General features: G+C 47.0%; 1 protein-coding gene across 1 annotated transcript in view; it reads left to right on the top strand.

Annotated features, from left to right (window-relative positions):
• Positions 1-22,994, top strand: part of dlgap2a (discs, large (Drosophila) homolog-associated protein 2a) — a 94,462-nt gene extending 71,468 nt beyond the window's left edge. The window contains exons 9-18 of the mRNA XM_055505911.1: positions 2,462-2,530; positions 3,432-3,591; positions 4,083-4,299; positions 10,301-10,360; positions 12,300-12,682; positions 15,195-15,283; positions 15,399-15,838; positions 15,928-16,019; positions 17,882-18,034; positions 18,126-22,994. Of these exons, the coding sequence (XP_055361886.1) occupies positions 2,462-2,530; positions 3,432-3,591; positions 4,083-4,299; positions 10,301-10,360; positions 12,300-12,682; positions 15,195-15,283; positions 15,399-15,838; positions 15,928-16,019; positions 17,882-18,034; positions 18,126-18,332 (1,870 nt within the window). The 3' untranslated portion in view covers positions 18,333-22,994. The remainder of the gene's footprint in view (positions 1-2,461; positions 2,531-3,431; positions 3,592-4,082; positions 4,300-10,300; positions 10,361-12,299; positions 12,683-15,194; positions 15,284-15,398; positions 15,839-15,927; positions 16,020-17,881; positions 18,035-18,125) is intronic.
• Positions 22,995-23,329: the final 335 nt, after the last annotated feature.

Below are 23,329 nucleotides of genomic sequence, written 5' to 3'. Positions count from 1 at the left end.
AACACTTTAATTTCCATTTCTTTTGGGGGAGAAACTTTCAGAAAACTTTCCCCCTGATTGTGTTTATTGAAGCTGGCTCACTGTGATGGAGGCTCGTGCTTTTAAGGGACGCATATTGTTTAAGATCCGCTCTCTTAGGCCTCGTTCCGGCCAAACTCGGTCCTCGCTCCCCGTTTGCTCAGGGCTTTTTAAGACGCTGCAGCTGGCAGCACGGTTGCAGTTGCTGCACTGAGGCCCCTGAGACTCTGAAAGGAAGATATTGATGAGCACAGATCACCTCAGAGTCCTGATGCTCTCCTGCTTCCTCCTCCACCAAAGCTTCGCGTGGAGTTCCTCTCACGGCGCAGTTTAGCGTCAGGGTGGAGCTTTTTACGTGAACCGACAGAGATTTACTGCAATAATTACAAAGCTGAGAAACGCAGACGCTTTCAGAGTGAAGCGTCTTCGTTTTACGTAAATCAGAGCGTTTTCGGCTGCTCTGTGATCGCTCTAGCAGCAAACAGACGGGGGAGGGAAGCACCTGTGGAGTCTGTGAAGTCAGTGATCGCAGCAAAAACCCGAATCCTTTCAATTCAGCCTTTCCACAAATGTATATGTTGCGTTTTCACAGACCTGTGCATAATCTGAGCTCCTTTTGCTGCTTTGGTCCATTCCAATCAACATTCAAACATTCTCGTCGTGCCATTATGGCCCACCGGGCTCATTGGGGGGGGGGTCAGATTGGATTCCAGACAGACAGGCCGCAGGTCGGCCTTCCTCTGCACTTGTAGCAATTCCATGTCCCACAGGGGCGTTCGGACACAGATTTGACAGCGAACGCACCCAGAAACAAATCACGTTAGACTGAGAGCAGGCTGTCAGGTTGGTGCCACCTCCCTCTCTCTCTCTCTCTCTCTCTCTCTCTCTGTCTCTCTGTCTCTCTCTCTCTCTCTCTTTCTCTCTCTCTCTCTCAGCCTCTGCAGTCGGTGACCGTCTATGTTCATCTCACCAATGAAGGAATCCGTCACACGCGCTGTGCATCACTTGGCCAGAACAGCCCGGTTACAGTAGATGTCAATGATTGTTTTAATTAATAACCATTCACGCCCCTCGGCCTCGTTTCCATTACATTACTGCCTCACCCCCGGGGGCCGAAACGTCCCATGAAGCCGTACGCCGAGATGAATTGAAGAGAAATGAGCTTTTCTGTGTGCCACAGTGTGACCTGTCAGAGACGTTTAAGGGACGGATTAATGACGACGGGCGCTGAATGACACGTGGCACATTTCAATAATAGCCATTAGCATAATCAGTCAGTAATGATGACACATGTTCACAGAGGAACCTCAATGTCAACGCCTGGCAACCTAACGTGGGTTTAAGCCTGATGTTCTTAACACCTGGAGCCAGTTTTTACAATACCTCACGTTCTCTGCCCCACAAACCCTTCGATCCTCACGCAGCTGCGCTAATTAATCAAACGTAATCCCGACAAAGCGTCTGATGATCCTCGATCGGACGTATTGTAATTAGTCATTCGCACAGTGGCGGGCGTGGGCGTCTCTCCTTTGCTTCCCAAGGTCAGAGCAGAATTCCATTCCATTGATTCGAGTCTGCCGGGAACGTGTCGCGCATAGTGAAGCGACTTTCGTCTTCAAACAGTCATTTTTGTCCAGAATGTGTTTTTCAAGGCTGCTGGTGAATGAAACTATGACAAACAAGGTCCTTCAGCCCTTTGACTTGTTCCTTCGTAACATACAGTTATGTGCTGATTGTCCACAGGCTGTGAGTGTTAACCCTTCGTGCGCCTTCTTGCTGAGATGAAAAAGAGTCTGCGGTCGCGACTGCACTTTGTTTAACCGCTAAAAGAGCACTTTGCCGGAAGCGCGAGCGTCCCGCCGTCCTTTTGCTTTAATACAAGCGAATGGCGCCGGTGCATTAGCGCCAATCAGGGGAATTAACGGGGAATTCGCTGCAGTGTTTTTGTGGATTTTAGAAAGGGACGACACATTCTCACGTCTGCGCTGACCCTAATGGTGAAGTCTGCCTCGGTAATGCGTTCGCCGGAGCACTTAAGTCTGATCTACAGCTACAGTGAAGTCTCATAGAAGTTTCATTGCTTTTAGGAGAACGTGAGGATGTCATTCGTCTCAATCTAATTATCCTCACTGGGAAAATGTTCAGATTATGTATTGTTGTTGTTTTATGTGTGAGTAGCGCTTCATCATCCAGCGCCTCATTGTCTGTTGTGTTAGCGTTGCTTTCGCTTACGAAACACTCACCTTTCATGTGGACGACGTTGCCTCGGCCGCGCAATGTCTGCCGAGTTAACGTACGACGAACATCCTCCGTCGTCGCCCGTCATCGCCCAAAAAAAGGAAGCCCCCGGCAAACGTTCAGACGCCACGCGCCCGGTGCCATCCCATTCATCCGACTCCCGCCCGCGGGAACCAGTAACTGTGTTTTCTTCTTCTACCCACAGCTCTTACCGCCTGGATAAAATCAACAGTGACATGTGTAACTACATCACCAATTTCGCTGCAGACTTAAGGTGAATACAGCTCAGCGCCGTCCGCTCCCCTCGCGGACGCTGCCGCGCTGCGGCACCGCGGGGACCCGTCGGTGGGAGGTCACGCGGGTGCGACCTGCTCCCGCTGCAATCATAAGGCACTGTTTAGCAACAGTCGCTGCCACGCGCATGTCGGCAAATCGCTTTCTTATTCTCTATTAATTGAAATTGGAGCGTTAATAAGAGTAAAAAAAGTAATCATTTCTTGGCTGTTTTAGAAGTTTGATATTGCGTCTACTCATTGCAAATACACGGCCTTGCTACAGCGTGACAAGATGGATTGGGGTCCCTTTTTTATCACACTGGCATTTTCCTCGCCGCCAAACACCAGCGTATACGGCTATAAAAAGCCCACAAACTGCTTACTCATCGTGGCTTGCCATTAGAAATAGATCTGACAGCAGGCTCATTTTGGTTTCCTGGCGTGACTCACGTAGCATCCTCAGGTTTACCCCCCCCCCCCCCCCCCCCCCCCCCCCCCCCCAGTCGTCCTCCTAACCAGGCGTGGCTCGGGCCCTCCCGGCCTGCTGGGGCAGCATGTTTAATTGACCCGCCTGACACCAGGGTGCTCTCCGAAGTGCTTGCTCACTAGCTAGCTCCCCATTTGCATTTCCCTCGCTTCCGCGCATCGATCGCAGGGTTCAGGACAGCGAGTCGAGCAGACTTTTGCCCCCTGTGAACATGTCAATTGAGTGGGGGGGGGGGATCCCCTCTTGGGACACGCAGCGTCATAAGCTGTCACCCCCTGGAGGTTAAGTTCCCCGCAAGCACTTATTAGCGCTTTATTGTTTTTGTTAGTTGGATTATATTTAATTGATTTGTTTAAGAAGTCATTAGTGAGGCTGTGGTCCCACCGCCTGCTTCTCTTTTTCCATCTGTTCAGTCAGAGCTACCACTTGCAGGCCACCAGGGACATGCACCCGAGCATTGCCCTGGATCCCTCCGTCAACTACAACTCCCCCAAGTTTCGCTCCAGGAACCAGAGCTACATGCGGGCCGTCAGCACGCTGAGCCAGGCCAGCTGTGTGAGCCAAGTGAGCCAGGTGAGTGGTGTTTTAGTCTACCTTCACTTCGTTTAGCCCAAATCTTAATGCTCATCGTTTGTCTCAATGAATTAAACCGCTCGAGCCGCGGCCGCCGAGATATTCATCACCCGCTCGAACGAGAGTCGTATTGATTCGTCTTCAAAATTCATCTAAACTCCTCGGATTCCCAATAGAGCGGGATGTTTATCTTGACTCTGGATATTGCTAAACAGCGAAGTGATAACCATCACACGATTGCTGCTCAGTTGTTTTTAACAAGTCAGCATCAAGGGTATTACTGGATGCATCGTATATACTTTACATAGGAAATAATAAAAAAAAAACCTTGACTTCATTAAAATGTAAATCATGATGTTTTCTTGTACTCAGTAGAAAATGACACCAGCTCACCAGTATCTGCTAGTGTGGAAATACTATGTCATTATTCCAGTGATATAATTGTTATGCAGCTCTACGAAAAATATTCATGTGTTTTCTGTTTCTTGCAGGTGAGTGAGACAGAAGTGAACGGGCAGTTTGAGTCTGTGTGCGAGTCGGTGTTCAGTGAGGTGGAGTCCCAGGCCATGGAGGCTCTGGACCTGCCCGGCTGCTTCCGCACGCGGAGCCACAGCTACCTGCGAGCCATCCAGGCCGGCTACTCCCAGGACGACGAGTGCATCCCGCCCATGGCCTCCACCGTCACCTCCACCATACGGTCCACCACAGGTAAGAACAGCGAGACATCAGCGTCGAATCCACACAAACGACCAGCTGACTTCAAAACGGCGCGTTCAGCATTGAATATAGGCATCAGACCCAACGTGTAACTCAGACAGATATCTTTGCATGAATCACTCCTGGATGTTTCCATTGTTCTCACTGGGCTTAGCGTTACTGTAGGTTTTATTTGTGAGCTGTGCCAGTTCATCCCACGGTACTTTACATACACTGCTTCATTTGCTCATCCACTGGATGCATCAAAGAGTAAAGCTATGAACCCTATTGAAAATTACCAATGGAAATTGTATGAAATAAAAGAAAATCAGGTCATATTATGGACATCACTGCCTTTTCCGCTACTTGTTGGATGTCTGAGTTTCCTTATGGCACCACATGGTGGCGCTTGGAAATGGACTCAACTTTATTCAACCTGGGCAACAAGTGGTAGAATTTGTTTAAAGGTATGCATTCTTCATTTGTAAGTACACAGCATACATTATTATGCAGTTTCATTTTGTCTTATTGCACAGGTCATGTTTACAACAAACGAGATCACATTACAACAAACCAATACATTAATAACTGAACTGTCGTGCAGTATATCACATACGCAGTCTTGAAAACTCGACAGATACTGACACTGAGAATTCCACGTAAATTGTAAACTGCTGGTGGCTTCAACGATTCCCATGCATCCCGCGATCGACAATTCCCGCGGTTGCTGAATTCACGAGGGGAATTCTGTCGTCCTCGTACGGATGAAGAACGTGGGGAAGAAAATGTGTCTGCTTGAAAAGCGGGGCGGCGAGCGGATTCAAGCCTCTTCCCACAGCAGAGTCACGAACTAAATGCATCACCTGGGCTATAATAGCGAGGATTAGAGGTGTGGACATCTGGAGATGTGCTTTCCTGCCTAGAAATGTTTGCTTACACTGCTTTCTCAGTAAACTCAAATATCTTTTCCACTCTACAGAGTGTGCTATGTGATGGATTATGCCACTATTTTGGGCATTCTGGGGGAATAATCTGCTCTGAATGATTCGGTCTAACTGGACCTCACATTTTCAATAGGGTTCATACTCTACTTCCTGATTGTTAAGAATGGGTTTGGAAGCTTTGCTCATCTTTGCCTCTTTTCATTGCACAAAGTACACGTTTGTTTTTTTGTTTTTTTTGTTTTTTTTTTAACTTCAACTAAAAAATCCAAGAGCATGCAAGGGCCGTTCCAACGCCTCATTTATCAGAGCTCCTGTTCATTCTCTGTGATGTATTCCGTGACGGTAGGAGTTTGGGCTTTGTGCACTGAAAAGACGTGGAGAATGCATGCTGAAACCTAAGGTTGAGAAGGCAGTGTAACCCACTAATGAGTCAAAATGGGAGACCCTCAGTGATGTAATGTTTAATGACATTATAGGCTATTAAAATGATAGTGTGTATTTGTTGTCTGTATTCATCTGTGGTATGCAGATGAGCAAAGTGGTGCGATAATCACAGGCTCAGCACTTAACAGATGCAGATTTCTGCTATTATCTTATTTTGACTCATGGATTTCAGTGCATGACTTGATGTTACTGCTTTGTGGCAATAAAAAGCACATTCTCTCCAGCTGCTCACACCTGTGGCCGTGTTATAGATGCATATCTATATTTGTCTTCCAGACAGAAATTATGTGCGGGAAGACTCTTGTTTACCAGACCAGACCAGTTTACATGAGGATTTGGCCGAAACAGCCCCTCTGGCTCACGATGATCTAGGCTGCCCCATCAGAAGAGACAGGCTTTACCATAAAGACACCATGGGGGCTACACCCAAGCCTCTGTCTGGACCGCCTGTTTCTCCAAGTCTCTTCAGGTCTCCCAGATCTAGTGCCCCGGAACGACCGTCGCCAAAAGCCATCCAGGCTAGTATCAAAGAATCAGCTACCTTGGCTGCAGCCATAAGCATGCAGTGGAAAGAGGAGGTCTCAGCAATGCGCCGAGAACTTGCCGAGCTCAGGAGGGACCTCTGTAAAGAGCTTCGGGCTTTCAATAGTAACTTTAACACCTTCACACAGCATTACAACACATGGTCTCCCCAAGGGGCCAACGTGGCAGCTGGACCTGGGGTAGGTTTAGGTGGTGGGATGAGAGCCGGGGCAGGGAAAGATGCAAGAGCAGAGCCCGGAGGAAGATCAGGAATAGAAGCAGGAGCAGGGTCTGGACTAGAGGCCGGGGCAGGGTCTGGACTAGAGGCCGGGGCCGGGGCAGGGTCTGGACTAGAGGCCGGGGCCGGGGCAGGGTCTGGACTAGAGGCCGGGGCCGGGGCAGGGTCTGGACTAGAGGCCAGGGCAGGGGAGGGAGAAGGTGAAAGGGCAGAGCTAGGGGCAGGGGCAGGGTTAGGGGTCAGAGGGGGGCCAGGGTTAAGATTGAGGACAGAGGCAGTAGGACTTAGAACATCTCTATCAGATTTCAGCATGGAGGGAGCTAGAGTAAAGAAATACCAGGTGTCTAAAGTATCTGTGGGAACCCAGGCCAGAAGCAAAGTCCTGGTCCGCCAAAGCACTGCAGATGCAGCTGTCAACTGTCCAGAAGAGAAGGAGGAAAAGAGAGGCTCCAAAAGAAATCTACCCAAACAGCTGTCAATGGACCCAAGCATTCTCGCCTGCCCTCAGTCAATGTATGTGGAGAGTGCTATACCACTTTCTTTGGATCCAATACTTCCAGGCTCGATCAGAGCAGGTCAACCAGAGCCATTTGAACAGACTTCCATTGCCCTCAAAGGGAAACCAAAGCCGAAGCTGCAAGACCAAGCAGCTGTAAGTTCATGTGACGCGGTGATGGACAAGCCTGTCACCAGCGGTGCTACGGTACCGCTTTCAACCGAAATAGCCCCTGAGGACATTCAGGATTCAGAAACAGTGGGGCAAGAGATACTAACCTCCCCAGAGCGAATAAATAAAGTTGAGGCTCAGAAAACTCTTTCAGATGCTGAATCGTCCCAATCGCCTGACACCAAGTCCCCTGACGAAGAAGGTTATGATATAGATAAGCTTCAGCTCCCCTATCCAGTCCCTGTGGTCACTGTGTCTCCACCAGAGGAACCCGATTATGAGACTATGTCAGATTCAGAGTCTCCGGGTGACATTGCTGTGAACGAACCTGGTAAAGTTTCTCAGGACTTTACTTCTGTGGCCTCAACATTTTCAAAATTAAAAGATTCAGATCCTTGTGACTCAAACCCAGATGACGAACAGGCAGTATCTTCATCCGCTCTCGATCGGGACACTGTTAAATCCACGCCACATAGCTTTGAGGATGACATCAGATGCCCATCCATTGTAGTGTCAGAGTACTTGGATAAGGACGCTCCTGAAAGTCCAACTGACAGTGACACAAGCCCAGAGCCAATTATTACTCTTCCTGATGATCCTCTTGATTTTCCCCAAGAGCAAATCCTGTCAGTCTCTACATTCTCTTCCAGCTCTTTAGAGCTTAATACAAACACTGACCCTGAGTCCCAAGACTCAGACTGGCCTCCCCTTCCAGAACCGCTGGATTCCACCCCCATATATCACGCTGACCTGGTCCATTTTGACTTAGTGATGCTAACCTCTCTGGATCAAGATGACCTTGACTCGGTGTTCATGGACCCTGAACCAGAGCCTTTTGACCTAAGTGTTGATTCTCCATCTAATGCTGAGGATTTGGATCCACCTTTATACCAATCCGATGGTTCCAGTTCACCTTTACCCACTATTGACTCGCCAACGATGTGCCCCCTGGATTCTTCTCAGTTTGCAAAAGAACAGGACCCAGTTATGGAATATTGTCTAGCACATTTGCCTCAGGATGTAGCCTCTGAATTACACGAAGGAATAATCCCACAGGTCACTGTCACAATCTCCCCCCCTAGTTCAGTATCCCTAGATACATCTCTAGAAATGGACTTTGACCCCACAAATCCAGCAACAGATCCTGGTCCACCAGATGCAGATCCGTCACAAACAGATCGCGAAGACTCGCCCTCACTGGCCCTGGTGCACGACGAACCAGGAGTTATCGTAACAAAGACACCGGAGCATGCGGCTGCATCCCAGGACTGCGTTGAAAGTGCAGAAGGAGGGGCTTCAGGCGGTCTGGAGAGGACCCCAAGCGAGCAAGCCTTCCTGTGGTGCCGCTGGCAAAGGAGGGGCCACAGACAGGAAGCAGTGCGCCGGAGCGCCAGTGTGGAGCTGTGGAGCGGGAGATACGAGTACAACAGCGCCGAAATCACATATGTGTCCCTCACTCTGTGAACTCATACCTCATTGTCAGCAGACAAAATGTAGCTCAAGGTAGATTTAAAGCTCATGGGCTGTAGCCTCCCATGTGCTGATATAATCACTGCTATTACATCAACTTCCCCACACAGACTTAGAAACAGTAATACCCCGGATAAGAAGACAGCAGTGGTGGCAGCAAGGACCATACGTCACAGACTAAGGGAAAGTGACAGAATCACTGTGGAGAAAAGAAGAAGCGTCCAAGCGAAGCTGCGGGAACCTGTAGCTGTCGCTTCTGACGCGAGCTTCCTTCCAGGACAATACTGCGCATTTCTGCTCCTGTACACAGTTTCTACTGCACTGCTATGAATGTTAAGTCAGTGGATTACATCAAAGACATTTTACACATCTATTCTGTGAACTCTTGGAGCTCTGGCACTGACTGCTGACGTGCGCTGACATTTCTCCGACACATGTCGAACTCTGTTTGTTGTCACTCTGCAACGGAGTGAAGTAAAAAAATCGCCCTGGTTATCATATAACTGTTTACTATGTGAGCTGTTGAATGGACTCGACGCTTCGGAACAACGTTTGCACAATCTTAGGCGGAGCTGAATGACAACACTGTTAATTTCGACGGGAAAGTTATTCACATTAACTGTGCTCCAGTATAATTACCCAGTACAGTCCCATACTGTATGTTGTGTAGCCTATATGTAGACACAAGCCCATTATACAGTACATACAGCACATGTACATGCACTTAGCCACCAAGCACAGCATAATAAAGCAAATATATTTATTTAAAACATATACATTTATCTATAGTACTAACAGGTCTTGTTGGCGGGTGATCATGTATTTTTACTGTAAGATATTTTCTTATTGCCCAGGAATCAAAGACTGAGAACGTAACACAAGCGGGACAAGTGTAATGATAACGTGTGTTGACACTGAATGATGCTGTGACGGTGCAAGAAACGCGGCCTCCATATTCTGTGCCTCTCTGTACAGTAAGTGCTCGGGTTCTGTTCATCGGTTCACGCAGATAAGCGGCGCCCACGTAGATTCGTGAGCGACGGGATGTGTCCGCGCTATCGCTCCAATTAGCGGGTTCTGTGTGTGGACTCGTCTAATAAAGTGCGCTGAAACAAAAAGGCACCTTTAAAGCAGAACATCAGTGGGTTCCACTAGGAAAAAAAAAACAAAAAAACATTTTCCCCCGCGCGAAGGTTCTGAGTCCATTCTCTAAATTAACCCAATCTGAAGATAATTAAGTTGTACCGCCGCATTCATTCCGCTCGTTCCATCGGCACCGCTTTGTCCTCCGTGGAGTTAAGTTGTTCTCCAAAAGCTGCACCTAACCCAACCACGGGGACGCAATCTGATAATCAAAGGCATCAGGACCCCCGTGCAATGAGAGATGCTGGCATATGCTGTAGTAACAGGCCTTTTTCTACTGTGAACTTGGGAACAAAGGGAAATAATGAGGACGTGTAACTGAAGGGAGGGTTTTGCAGAGGGAGCTAACCAGGCCGCCCGAACTCTGAGCTGTGATTTCATAATGAAAGATGTACTGTTGTGTTATTAAAAGGCAACTAAGCCGATGACCTCAATGGCATGCGAAGCAGCTCCAGCCCTGCTGTCCTTCCTTCCTGTGTGTGGCTCGCTCCTTCTGTCTGTCCAATGGATCGAGCCTGCCCTGTCTGGTGTCTGTGTCCTGTGCTGTGTGCTCCTCCTAACATGCACCCACCTCCGTTGTTTCAGGGATCCAGTTCTGCCTCCCCTCCACCTGCGGCATTGACCGGACTCCCCAGCAGACCCCAGGTAAAGCTGCTACCTGGGGCGTCTTCAGCTTCTGATTGCTGGTGTGGAGGAGGCTATAGGCCTGTTTTCATATAGGGTTAATAGGAAGAACGGTTATCATTTGATAATTGACCACGTGAATCCAAGCCGCCGTCGTATATTTTACCATCCCGCTCGTTATCGTCTGCCGCGGCGCTGGCGGCAGCCCGGCTCGTCGCCCATCGCTCCCCCGCCTCTCCCCCCTCCCTCCCTCGCCTCCCGATCGTTTACATATCCTTAAAAGCCTGCTGCCAAACAAACTGCTGCATTTCCTTTATAGTGATGAATCCAATTGAGGAGAAAGACTCTTAACGACGTGTCACTCACCCACACACCACCCACCCCCCCACACCCCCCGGCCCCACCCTTGTGTTAGCATACAAGCCAGCGCTGATGGATGGAGCCGTCGATGGAGATGGAGCTGCCTTTGTGACTCACGTTAATCAGCCTCGCCGGCATAGAGGCCGTGGTTTATGTGTGTGACAGAGGGAAAGAGTAAAAAACAAAGCGTGCACAAACACACACACACATGTACTGTATATATATATATATATATATATATATATATATATATATATATATATATATATATATATATATATATATATATATATATACACCCTCTGCATGACTGGTTGGCTAATAATAGCTCTATTTTGGTCTAGTTGCTGAATCATGCCCCCCTGAACAGGTCATCTCCATCCTCCCTCGCTCGCTCCGTCTCCCCCTCTCCTCCCGCCCGCTTCCTCTGCCCCCGCGCACCCCCCCTCGTCATTCTCCTCCTTTTCCCGCTGCGCCCTTTCGTCCGCGGGGAGTTCATTTTGTGAATGGACAGCAGCGTGAGTAATTAAGCCCCCGGAGGAGAGCGCTCGTTATGGACCAGACAGCCCGAGCTATTTGTGAGTGGGGACCAAAATGAGGAGCAACAACAAGCTGAAAGGTGTTTTTGGTCTTGAAGTGATGAAACTAACAAATAACCCTGTAATTGTTCCGTGTTCAGGCTACTTAATGTGATCATTAGAACTTAACATAGACAAGGTCTCAGAACGACTTTCTTAATTGCGTCGTGTGATGTAAGCATCTTTAAGACAGAACAAGTTGGCTCTTCGTCAAGGAAAGTCACAACCTAAGTCACAACCAGCAGCCAGACTTTTTCCCTGGGTTTTGTTCCTCTTGGCTTCAGGGTGGACCTGGCACACTCTCAGCTTTGATCACTGAACATCAGTGTGTGCTTTAGATGTTCCACTCTGCAACGACCACGAGTCGAGCTGTTCGCCTCGAAATTGAAGCCAAGGAGACGCTTCGTGACCTCTCTCTCCGTCCGGCTCGGTGCGGATGAGGTCCACATTCTCATTTGCACTTGAAAGAAAAGTAATGCGGTGAAATGGACAGAGTAGGACGATCACAGCTGTCAGCGGTGCCTCCTCACCGGGACGGATCACGTGATTGCTGCTGATTACATCGTTCGTGCTTCATGCTACAGAAACTTTGATGTTCAGTTTCACTCCGCCGGCATCATTCATCATTTAAAATACAAAGTACATGCTCAACCTGTGAGTGCTTCCTGCATTTTTAACTATTCTTACCCAGAAGCTAAACGTGAGCAACGAGACAACGTACACATATTCACAGCAGCTACACCCAAGCTTTACTTACTTTACTCATTATGTAAAAGAGAAGCTGGGGAGGTTTTATATTTATATTGATATTAATTTTATATCTTATGAATGGGGTCCTGTGTGGATGCTGACGGTGTTTTTTCTCTTCTTGATAATAAACTAATGAAGAGGTGGAAAACAGATAAAAAGGTTTATGGATTCAATGCTTGTGTGCCTCTTATGTAAATACTGTATGCATATATGTGCAACGTTTGAAGACAAGCTACATTTATAAATAATGATGTTGCTCCACCTTTTTTCAGCCATCACTTACACCCCTAATTACAAGAAGGCCCCTCCCCCGGTGCCACCGCGCACCACCTCCAAACCCCTCATCTCCATCACGGCCCAGAGCAGCACCGAGTCCACCCAGGACGCCTACCACGAGGGGAGGCACCCCCACGGCATGTGGGCGCCTGACGGTTTCGGCCTGGGGCTGAACCTGGGCCGGGCCCTGTATAACTCCACCGACAGCCTGGACAGCGCCAAGGCCGTGACCATAGCCATGGAGGCGGCCGGGGTCATGGCCGGGAAGCGACACCCGTCCACGGACAGCCACAGCTCGGTGCTCACCTGCGACAAGGCCGTCCTGGTGTCCAAGGCCGAGGAGTACTTGAAGACCCCTCGGTCGTCCATAGGGATACAGGTCGGTCTGATCACCTCACGCACGCTGGCACGAAAATACATTGAACTCAGAAACGGCGCTCCGTTTTTCAGCAGCTAAAAATAGCAAGAGTGAGTCATCTCACTGCAATCCGTCAATTAAGATTCAACTCATGCCGAAGCTGGTTTTAGTGAATGATAGCTCACTCCATTCATTCCCTCCTTTCTTCCGCGTCTTTGTCGCCCTCCCCCCCTCCCACTCTGCGTCGACATAGTACCCTCCGTCTCTGAAACCGTCTCCGGTCACAGTCTAAAGGTTGCAGGTCCGCCTCAGAACAACGAGGGAAGAATCTGTGGCAGCTTCCCTTCATTACCTCAGTACCGTTTATAGCATTTTACCAAGAAGATGGAAGTCAGCTGCTAAATGTGAAATGTCAGTGTCAGTCTGTTCTCTGCAAGCGAACACGGAGAGGGATAATTTAGCTTCATTCCCTATTCCTTGTGGTTCGTACATGGAGCTTTTCAACCCTCTTCATCACGATGGTTTCACCTAGTTCCACATTTACGCACTTCATTTTATTCTCTATACATTCATGAATCCATACGTTTTCATATTTGTGTTTCAGGTAATATTAAAGAGGTCCTTAAAGTCACTAGATGTAGAATCATAGATGTAATATAATGTGGATTTGGTGTCACCTGGTGACAGCTTGTGTCCAGCAGTAACTGCATTCTTTACAGGAAATGAGACGAGAGAGTAAACATGATAATAAAGTCTGTCTGAACTTCAGTAACAGAAACTCACGCTACGCTTTTGTTTTGCTCATTCCACCTCAGGACTCACTCCTTAAACTTAAACCTCGCATGTTTCACAGATTCATGACTCCAACCCACGTGCTTACACATCACATCACCTGAACCAGGCGTTGCTCATCTTAAATAACTGAACTGTGACGCAGACGCCACCAGCGTCTTTGTGACGCCTCACCGCGGCTGCAGACACGAGCGAATACACGTGTATTTTAGCTCCCATCGAGCTCCGGTCGGCGCGGGGGAGCAGGGATTAGATTTAGCGCGGATAAGATGAGAGTGGGACACGGCTGGACGAGGGAACGTGAAGGTGAAGTTGAGGACGGTGGAGCCAGTCTGCACAGATATTCTTCAAATTTCAGTGATCGGCAATAGGAACGTCGATGTAGCGAAGATGCCTTTGTCTGGCAACAACATCTAAGGAGACTTATTCCACCAATTCCCAGTAGATGCGATCAAACTCGCCCCCCTCGTGAGGCAAATCAAGTTGTTCCATTAGGCTGCTCCGCCGGCAAGTTCGCTCCCCGCAGTTAAATGGGATGACAATAATCTGTTGCAGCAAGCAACTCTTGGGACTACGCAAATATCGATTTATCCATATTGCAGAGTGCCGCCGTTGACCTCATTATATCATATGGCCGAGCGGGCTGCTTCATCCGCCAGTGGCAGTATAATTAACCTGAATTAGCCCGCTCTGTATCGATGTGCCCTTTGCCTTCTGCAACCTCTATCTCATAAGGTCACATATAGTCTTGATCTTTGCTATTTGACCTCCTTGGCGTGATGATTTCTTGACTTTTTATGGTTCCTAGGAACCATTTGTAGCCCCTTAAGCTGCACTTTGCTGCTATTATTACGGTTTTAATTGGAGCTATAACGAGGCTCTTTAAAGAGGGAGTCAAAGCTTTTAACCTTAAGCACAGTCACTGGCTGGAAAAGTCACCAGGTGCTGTTTGTGTGTTGTGGATCAAACACGGCTCTCTTCAACATCCTGAGGACACGTACGCCTACAGGTTCCAGCCTCCTGGATGTTTGATATTCTTCACTCGTCATCCAACACGAAGCTCATTCTCTCATTCAGCTTTAATGCTGACAACACCTTACCCGAGGTGGCGGAGACTCACCCAAAAGCAGATGATCCCACTCTGATCCACCTTCTTTGCCTCAGTCTCGTGTTGTAATAACGCACTGAGCTGTAGATTTGGTGGCTCCTGCAAATATTCTGGAGGCACAGGCAGGAATAATGTTCCAGGTGTTGCAAAAGTTGTTTTGCTCGAAAAAAAAAGGTTTAGAGTTTAGATTTATGATTCATTAGTTAAGCAGCAATAAGGAAATAAGGCTCAATGAGCATGAAAGCGTCAAACAAAGCCAGCTTCACATTTAGAGCACTAAGGAATATAATATGTGTGCTAATTAATTAATAATATAACTGTGATTACCACTAACCAAGTGGTGCAGGCGGGTTCAGAACCATAAAAACGTTTAAGCTAAAATAAACAATGGGTTGTGTGCAGTGTAATAAGCTGCACCTAATCCTTCATTTTTTTATATTCATTTTCACAGAAACCTGAAATTGTCCACAGGGAGCCTCTTCGGTATTACCTTTGCAGCCTCTATAAATCACCCAGTGTTTACTTTTTGACAGGCAATGTCCAGTCCCAAACCAATAAACACCGACGTTACGGCGAACGGGAGCCGCGATAATGAAGAAGCAATGTTTTGTTTGTTTCATTTCTTTGAATTAGGTGGAAGCGGCCACAGACTCCGAATCGGAAAGCAAAGGCTCGCGGGAGTACCACTCTGTCGGGATCCAGGTGGAGGACGACAAGAAGGGGTGAGATAATGCTTCCCGTTCCATTAGGAAAGCACGATCTCGTGTGACAAACAGGAGCCGCGGTGAAGCTTCAGCCGAGCCCGTTCATTGTGCCTTGCGTGTCGTCGCCCCTCAGACAGGGCAGGTTCAAACGCTCCAACAGCGTGACCGCGGCGGTGCAGGCCGACCTGGAGCTGGAGGGCTTCCCCACCATGGAGGACAAGGGGCTGCAGTTCGGCGGGGGCTTCCAGCGCCACTCGGAGCCCAGCACGCCCACCCAGTACGGCGCCGTGCGCACCGTGCGCACCCAGGGCCTCTTCAGCTACCGCGATGACTACCGGACCCCGGCCGAGCCCGCCAGCCCCCGGGAGAGCGGCAGCGAGAGCGCCTGGCAGCTGGAGCCGCCGCCCCCCCGCGAGGCCGCGGCCTCGTCGGCGGAGTCGGGCAGGGCCTCGCCCTCCCTGCGCAGGGACGGCAGCTGGTTCATGCAGCTGCTGCACACGGAGACCAAGAGGATGGAGGGCTGGTGTAAGGAGATGGAGTCGGAAGCCGAGGAGAATGACCTGTCGGAGGACAGTAAGTGTTTTTTGGGGGGGGGGTTAAACCAAAGGTTGGGTTTGTGTGGCACTTTGCATGTTGTACTTGATATGCTGCGGGTGTCTCAGTCCTAGGTAAGATCAGAAGCGCCGTGGGAAGCGCTCAGCTGCTCATGTCTCAGAAATTCCAGCAATTCTACTGGCTGTGTCAACAGAACCTGGTAAGACGCCGATCAGAGAGAGATGATGAGTGTGTGTGTGTGTGTGTGTGTGTGTGTGCGTGCGTGTGTGTGTGTGTGTGTGTGTCCTGCATCCTTACATGTTTTATTCTTGAGTGATAAGAAAGGAGACGACCATTCTATCTGCTCAAAGAAATATGTCGTCCCTATTCCATGTCTATAGTTCATTAAAAATCAGCTTCTCTGCACACTTTCAAGCCAACGGTCACCTCTTTCCTTCCGTAAAGGTGAATCAGTGAACCTAACGTCTGCATTTTAAGCGAGGGGAGAGAAATTGATACGACGCGCCAGCTAAGGCACCAAATCAGCTCGGGCCATTAGAAGTCGTCCCACGCGCCTCTATGTGTCCCCACAACCTTCGTTCTTCCACCTTCAATGCACATTTAATGCTTTAGCCGCCGCAAACAAATGAAAACTCCCCGAATATTTCATTGATTGCGGAAAGCTACAACGCAGGCGATCGATATCTATCTAGCTTGACCTGGGTTTGGTGAAATGAGCAATGCATGTGGAAGAATGGATGCACTTCTAGCAAGGACAACAAAAGGAGAACAAGAATCTGAGCCAGACCTGGATTTAAATATTCCAGACACCAGCCGCTCCACCGCTCCTCCACACAGGGTCAGGGCTTCTTTCCTCATTTCTTATTGCACTGTTCACAATCCACTTTATTGATCTGACCCAGGTAGCTAATATTTCAAATGAGTTTCATTGCGATGTTATGAGACTTTCTGTTTTTGCAATCTGCAGAAGAGCCCTTCAGCGTAAATAGAGTGAGACACAGTGATCCAGCACTTTTTTTCCTATGCGGATTTAAAGTCTAATGAAGTAGATGATCCGACTCTGAAACAAATGTCCAGTTGTGTTTTATCGTCTCGTTCCCCTTTTGCCTGTATCAGTTTATGGTGAACGGCAGGATTAAGCACATGCACTGACACAGCCGGAGCTGCCAGCTCTTTGAAACTTTCAAAGTCACAATAGGAAAACGCTGATCAAATGTGTAAGAGAATTGAAATGTGTTCCTCGTATGCCTTATATGACAGCTGACTCGCTCGCTCGCTCACTCATCCTATTAGCCGCTTAATCCTGGTAATGGTCATGGGCATGCTGGGGCCTGAGCCAGGTCTTCTATGAGTAAACAAAACAGCACGTATATGACAAGAAGAAGAAGAAGAAGACTCTGGTATTATTAGCATCACACATAAGGAAAGTAATGGTTGGGCCGTCGTGAAGGAAGCCGTCTCTTAGCATCTGTGTTTGTACTACTACAATGTTGTGTTTTTAATAGTTCTCATATGAAACCTCATTCATTTCCTGAGTGTGTTCTCTCTTTCTAGGTGTTCGCGTATACACAGGCTTGATCCGTCCTGGAGCTACAGTATAATTGAGTAGCTGCAGTGTTATAGCTCCACAACAGCCCGTTTGTTCTTTTTTGAGCCTTTGAGATGAGATCTACACTGGATCAAGTATTGTTTCGGTTTATAAATAGTGGAGTAGACTTGACTGGAATTAACGGAAGGAGATTTCAAAGCCGATGCAATTGCGTGGCTGTCCACTTATTGCCTCGAAATAAACCATGTTAGCGCAGGGTTTCTCGTGATGCGTTCAAGGCGACGCAGAGCCGTTCGATCTGATGTTCTTTTTATTTCAGGAATCGGATGATGACAGCACAAGCAACAAAGCTTTTTTTTCGGCTTCGTGCTCACTTTGGGAGATTTGTCAGGAGTAGTCTCCATCATAAGGCGTTAGGCTCCAACTACTCCCTCTGTACCGATACCTGGGTCTAGTAGAGACACCTAGTGGACTCACGCTGAAGTACCTTTCTTCTGACCTGCGTCTCGTAGGACCCCAGTGCTATGCCACGGCCCACCTCTCAGGACCTGGCTGGGTTCTGGGACCTCCTGCAGCTCTCTATCGACGATGTCACCATCAAGTTCGACCAGCTGCAGCAGATCAAGAACAACGGCTGGAGGCTCATTGACAGCCCAGAGAAGAAGGTGCAGGACACACCGTTGCATCAGGTTCCCTCTGAATACCTATTATTGGATTGTTATATATAACTAGCTTGTGAATTTTTCCCCCCTGCAGCCACCAGCTCTTGTACCAAAGAAGACAATTCGGCAGAAGAGTGCAATGACCAGGGAGAAATCCCTGGACCTCCCAGACAGACATCGACAGGAGGCCCGGCGGCGGCTCATGGCGGCGAAGCGAGCGGCCTCCTTCCGGCAGAACTCGGCCTCGGAGCGAGCGGACAGCATCGAAATCTATATTCCCGAGGCTCAGACCAGACTTTGAGAAAATGGGGTCAGGGGTCCGACACGTCTCCCTGTTCCCGCCGTTCGAATAACTTTAAAAACTAGCCTTTTTTTCTAAACCGCTACTCTTCCTTTATCCATCTGTTCGATCTCGATAGCCATCCTCAGCGCCCATCGCCAGCGCCGTTGGACTGCAGGATGTGCCGGGTCCCTCCTCCCATTTGCCAGAATAAGTGTTAGCAGAAGCGTGCGACGGACGCGGGTTTGGTCGAAGCTTCTCCCAGGCTCGATCGCGCTACACGGCGTACGCGTTCTCCCGGGTGGGTACGTCTGTAGTTTTTCAGCGTTTGCAAAGTGCCATTTAAAAAGTGCAGCTTTTGAAAAACCTACCAGCAACCGGGCCGTCGAGCTAAAACGAGCAAAACGAGAGACGTGATATTTGTTTCAAGATGTTCAAAAACGGTCAACGTCAGTAACCTTTCAGTATTTTTATAATAATTTAAGGTTACCTCGTGGCTGTTTTTGTCTTGACTTGTTCTTTTGGGGGTAAATGTTAATTACTAAGCTAAACAATTGTAATTGTAAGTTTAAAAAAAGTGCCAATGCTTGAAATACCTCAACTATGTGCATGTGGCACTGATCACCCGTTCAAGGTTATTCAGGCAGCCCTTCTAAGCTCCAGGCTGGTCGGTGTTAAAGGTGCAGCTTCCTTCTCAGTCTGGTGGAAGTTCCTGTCTCTGGTTTTGGCGGAAGAATGACGTCTGTCAGCTCATCAACATGCACATTTGAAACCAGATTCTTGTATATCTCGCGCTCCTGTCGCCAACTCTCTAATATTTGCATTTACTTGAAGCTGAAAACATGCAAGTCTCACGCCAACATTTTTATCACGTCAATGCAGTAGAAAAAAAAAAAACTATGAAGGTTTATGTAACTCTTAGATCAAAATGTGTAGACCAATGCACTTATGCACTTATTACGATTCTCTCTATTTCCAAGGGAAATGTACATACCCAAGTTCACAATAGTACTGTTGTATTTCTGAATTGTGAGCGGGAAGAATATTCACTATATGTTTATAATGCCTCATCCGCTGCTCGCTTGGCCTCACTTTTGCTTTGGACAAATCCCGATTTGTTTGCATACACACAGCGACTTGCTCGGACACACAGAGACCCTCAGCGCTGTGTTTTCACGCCACACACTTCTCTCAGGCCCTGTCGAGTAGCGCCCTCAGCCACGGCTAACGGGGGAACGATAGCGGAATCCTCCTGAACATAAAATAAATATCTGCATATTAGTATTTTTTTAAGTGCCCCCGAGCAGTGTCATCAGTGCGCCGCCTCCCTCTGGGGAAGGCTCTGTGACGGGGGCGTTTTAGCAGGAGGCAAACGACTTTAAGTTTGCATGTCCCCCATTGAAGATGATCAAGTTTTATGAGAAATAGAATATCAAAAGCTGTGTGGGCCCTGTGTGCTATATGTATGACATGAATTATGACGTAGATATGTATTTGCTTTTGGGGTGATGCGTGAGCAGCCAGTTGCACCAGCTCTTTGTCTGTTCAAATGCCACTACATGCTCTTTTGTGCAACACTCAAATAATACAGTATCTATGAATATGTCTAAGGACTTACTGGTGATGAATGCACCTGAACCAACAAATTTTAGCATTGTTTTCTTGCTAATACAGTATGTTTCACGGTTCATTCTGTTTGACTCCAGTAGAGAAACTGCTGCCAAAGCTTAAATAACATAAACTAGTGGGACTAATGAACCAAAGCACTGGTCGATAAATATATTTAATATATTGCTTGATGCCTCCTCAGACCTGTTTGTTGCTGTTAGAGGTGTTTCCTAGCAACATCACTGATGACATTTTTCGGTTTAACAAACGATTACTGTAGTGGATCTACAAATAGCTGCTGCAACCTAGATCCTGGTTTGTAACTTGGAAGTGGAAGACCAATCTTAAAATGATTGGGCCTTCGCTACGACTTTACTTCCAGGATGGTAAATCTATTTTGAGCCGTGCCAGAATCTTTATTAAATCAGATCCTTATTACCAGATTTCGGTCTCAGTAACTTTGACGTTGTGTTCATTGCATTGCCGGTGTTGCATTCAAATCACCGACCTAGCGACTGAAATCTATTGGTAAAAACGTGGATAATCAACCAACGAAATGGTGCTGCTTTTTATTTAATCGATACAGTACTAGACAAACAATCAATGCAACACAATGCGCTGTCAGCCGATCGATACATCAACCAAAACAAAATCTATTTTTATGACTTGGAAATAATCATCAATTGTGGGATCAGGGATATTTATCATACAAAAGTAAATAGTACATGTGTGGATTTTAATAGTTTGTGTGTTTTGTCGAGAGGTGTGTGTGTGTGTGTATCTTGTTTTTGTAGCACTCTGCTGACACATCCAGAAACATGGGTGAATATGAGGTCAGTGTGTTTCTCAGTTGGCTCGATTTCCCTATTTCCACCCAACTGTGGCCTGACCTGCATCTTTCCCACACACACACACACACGCACACGTCCCTGTGCGTGTGTGTGTGTGCTCTCCACTGAAACACAGACACAATTTATGTTTTTGCACTACAGATTCTAATCTGATCAGCTTCTAGGGGTCAGACCAACATTGTTCAGTTGTTGCGTTCATGTTAGTTTCATGTAGCAGAGCACAATCTTACAAGTGTAAGATTGCTTTTTTTAAGCACATCCATAATCCTGCTGTTCTGTCATGGCACAGACAGTGACCTTTAACTGCATGACAGCGGTTTCTGGAAAGTGTCTGGGCGTGTGATGCCCGGCAGTTGGCAGAGCAGACAGGGGGATAGACAGACACAGACCCGGCCTGACATACGCTGGCTTAGAGCAGACGGGATTTTGGAACCGAGCCTCTAACTGCCTGGTGTTGTGTGCTGTTATGTAGCTGGAAGGCCGCTGTGCTCTGGGTATTGTTCAGCCTGCCTTTGACTAAGCAAAGCAGCTTATGTAAGATTCCAGGTCCTTGGCGAGATCAAGCAAAGAGCCTTGAAGGCCCTTCGGAGCTCGTGTTGATAAATGTGTTGCTGAATAGTGGCCTGTGATGTAGAAGTTAAGCATCAGCGTTACGCGTATTAGCTTTGGCTGCGGGGCTATAGTTTCAGCGAGGGCTGTCACTGAAACCACAGTTTGGCGGTTTCCTGTTATGCAACTTGAACAGGGCTGTGAGAGAGATTACTGTACGCCGCCTTGGCTCTAGTTTAAAGCATACAGTACGTCCCCTTCACTTTACATTCTAGTGTTTTGTCTGAATGAAGTTTACTGTCGTAGGTCAGAGAAAATATAAAAGGAAAAGGAACCACACAGACAAAGAGTTTAGTCCTACAGCTACAGAAAGAGGCAGAGATTATTTAATATATATTGTATTTAACATGGAATTATACACTTTGACCCTAAAAACTTAACCTGAGCCATTTTCTAAATGATAAAAAAAAAATAATGTTACTTTTGTTGAACACACGCTTAGAAATGCCTCATGCCATGAAATGATGTATTTCTCCTTTGAGTATTGTTTTAGCAGGTGCTCCATGATGGATCACGGTGGAAGGAAGTAGCTGTAGTGACACGTTGTGTAAAAGAGTTATCATTTAAACCTGATGGTGGTAAATGAACAGTCGCACACAGGGAGACACCCCTGACGAACCCCGTGAGCGGGGAACTGCATCAGTGTCACATTTAATCTCACGAGGGCAGCAATTAACTACAAGTGCCATCTTTTTGACATCTCCAGCATCCTGTAAAATTATTACTCAGCTCGGCAATGTGTCCTGCCCATCAACCCTCATGTAGGAAATTCTTTTGGGCCGCCTCCTTTTACCCATTTCCTGCCGTGTATTTCCCATCACATCACGTTGTATGTGTGTACGCATCCCGAGGCCTCACATCTGGTGTGACTGTCCCCCTGCTTTGAACAGGCAACGTGACATATTTTGGGGGGGACACTTTTGTAAACCGTGCCATGGAACGAGCCTCAGACTCACTGAGATATACAGACTGATACAACACTTCCTTAAACTTGGGATGTGAAACAACTCCATAATTACTAGATCAAATGAAAAAGGTAGTTGTTTAGCTAAAACTATTTTCATCTCTTGTATATCATATCTACGGTGAGGATGAATATAATGCCAAATATTCACTATTTGTAAAGATATATATATATATATATATATATATACATATATATAGATATCTATATGTGTATATATATATATATATAGATAGATATAGATAGATAGATTATATAAATATATATTATATGCTTCATTCAAACATAACTATTTTCTGCTCTTGCTCATGTTTTGTTGTCATTTTTACTATTGTTATTTGATAAATTGACACAATGGCATGTGTAACACAGATTCTGAATGTAGGCCTGTTTATTTTTGTTAAAACATTATGACACCGTCCCATTGATGTACATTTGCTATGAATTTATTTAAGTTGATCACATATGGAATTCTCAGTGTGTGTTCTTTTACGATATCACTGGATGATTTTTGGATTCCTTGAGTAGCTTGCAAGAACATATGCACTTCAGAACTGTTTGCATTGTCTCCTTCAGCCGTTTCATCATTGCTTAGTTCAACCTGTGTAAATAGTTCTGCAATTAAATTTTGGAGAAAACATTTGAAAAAAACTTTGCGTTGTGTTGCTTGTTTGCTTTGAATAATCACACTGTAAACCTATTAAATCAATTCTACTAAGTCAGTTATGACAAATTATGAATATTAGTCATTTACTGTAAATGTATTTTATGCATACATTCTATGTTTTTCTATCATAGAAAAAGCAGAAAGCTCACATGAAATAGCATCAGTGAATCTATCTAACTGTTCTTGGCATTTCAAGCCTTTTACATTTTGTGTGTGGCTGACTAACCAAAATAGCAAAGAGATAAAGATAAAAAGATAAAAAGAAACTCTGAGTCATCTGTTAAAGGAAACCGTGTGTTTACTTTACAGTTTATACCAT

Source organism: Betta splendens, chromosome 22 (assembly GCF_900634795.4).
Source record: "Betta splendens chromosome 22, fBetSpl5.4, whole genome shotgun sequence".
Lineage (NCBI taxonomy): Eukaryota > Metazoa > Chordata > Actinopteri > Anabantiformes > Osphronemidae > Betta > Betta splendens.
This window is presented reverse-complemented; position numbering and strand designations above follow the sequence as displayed.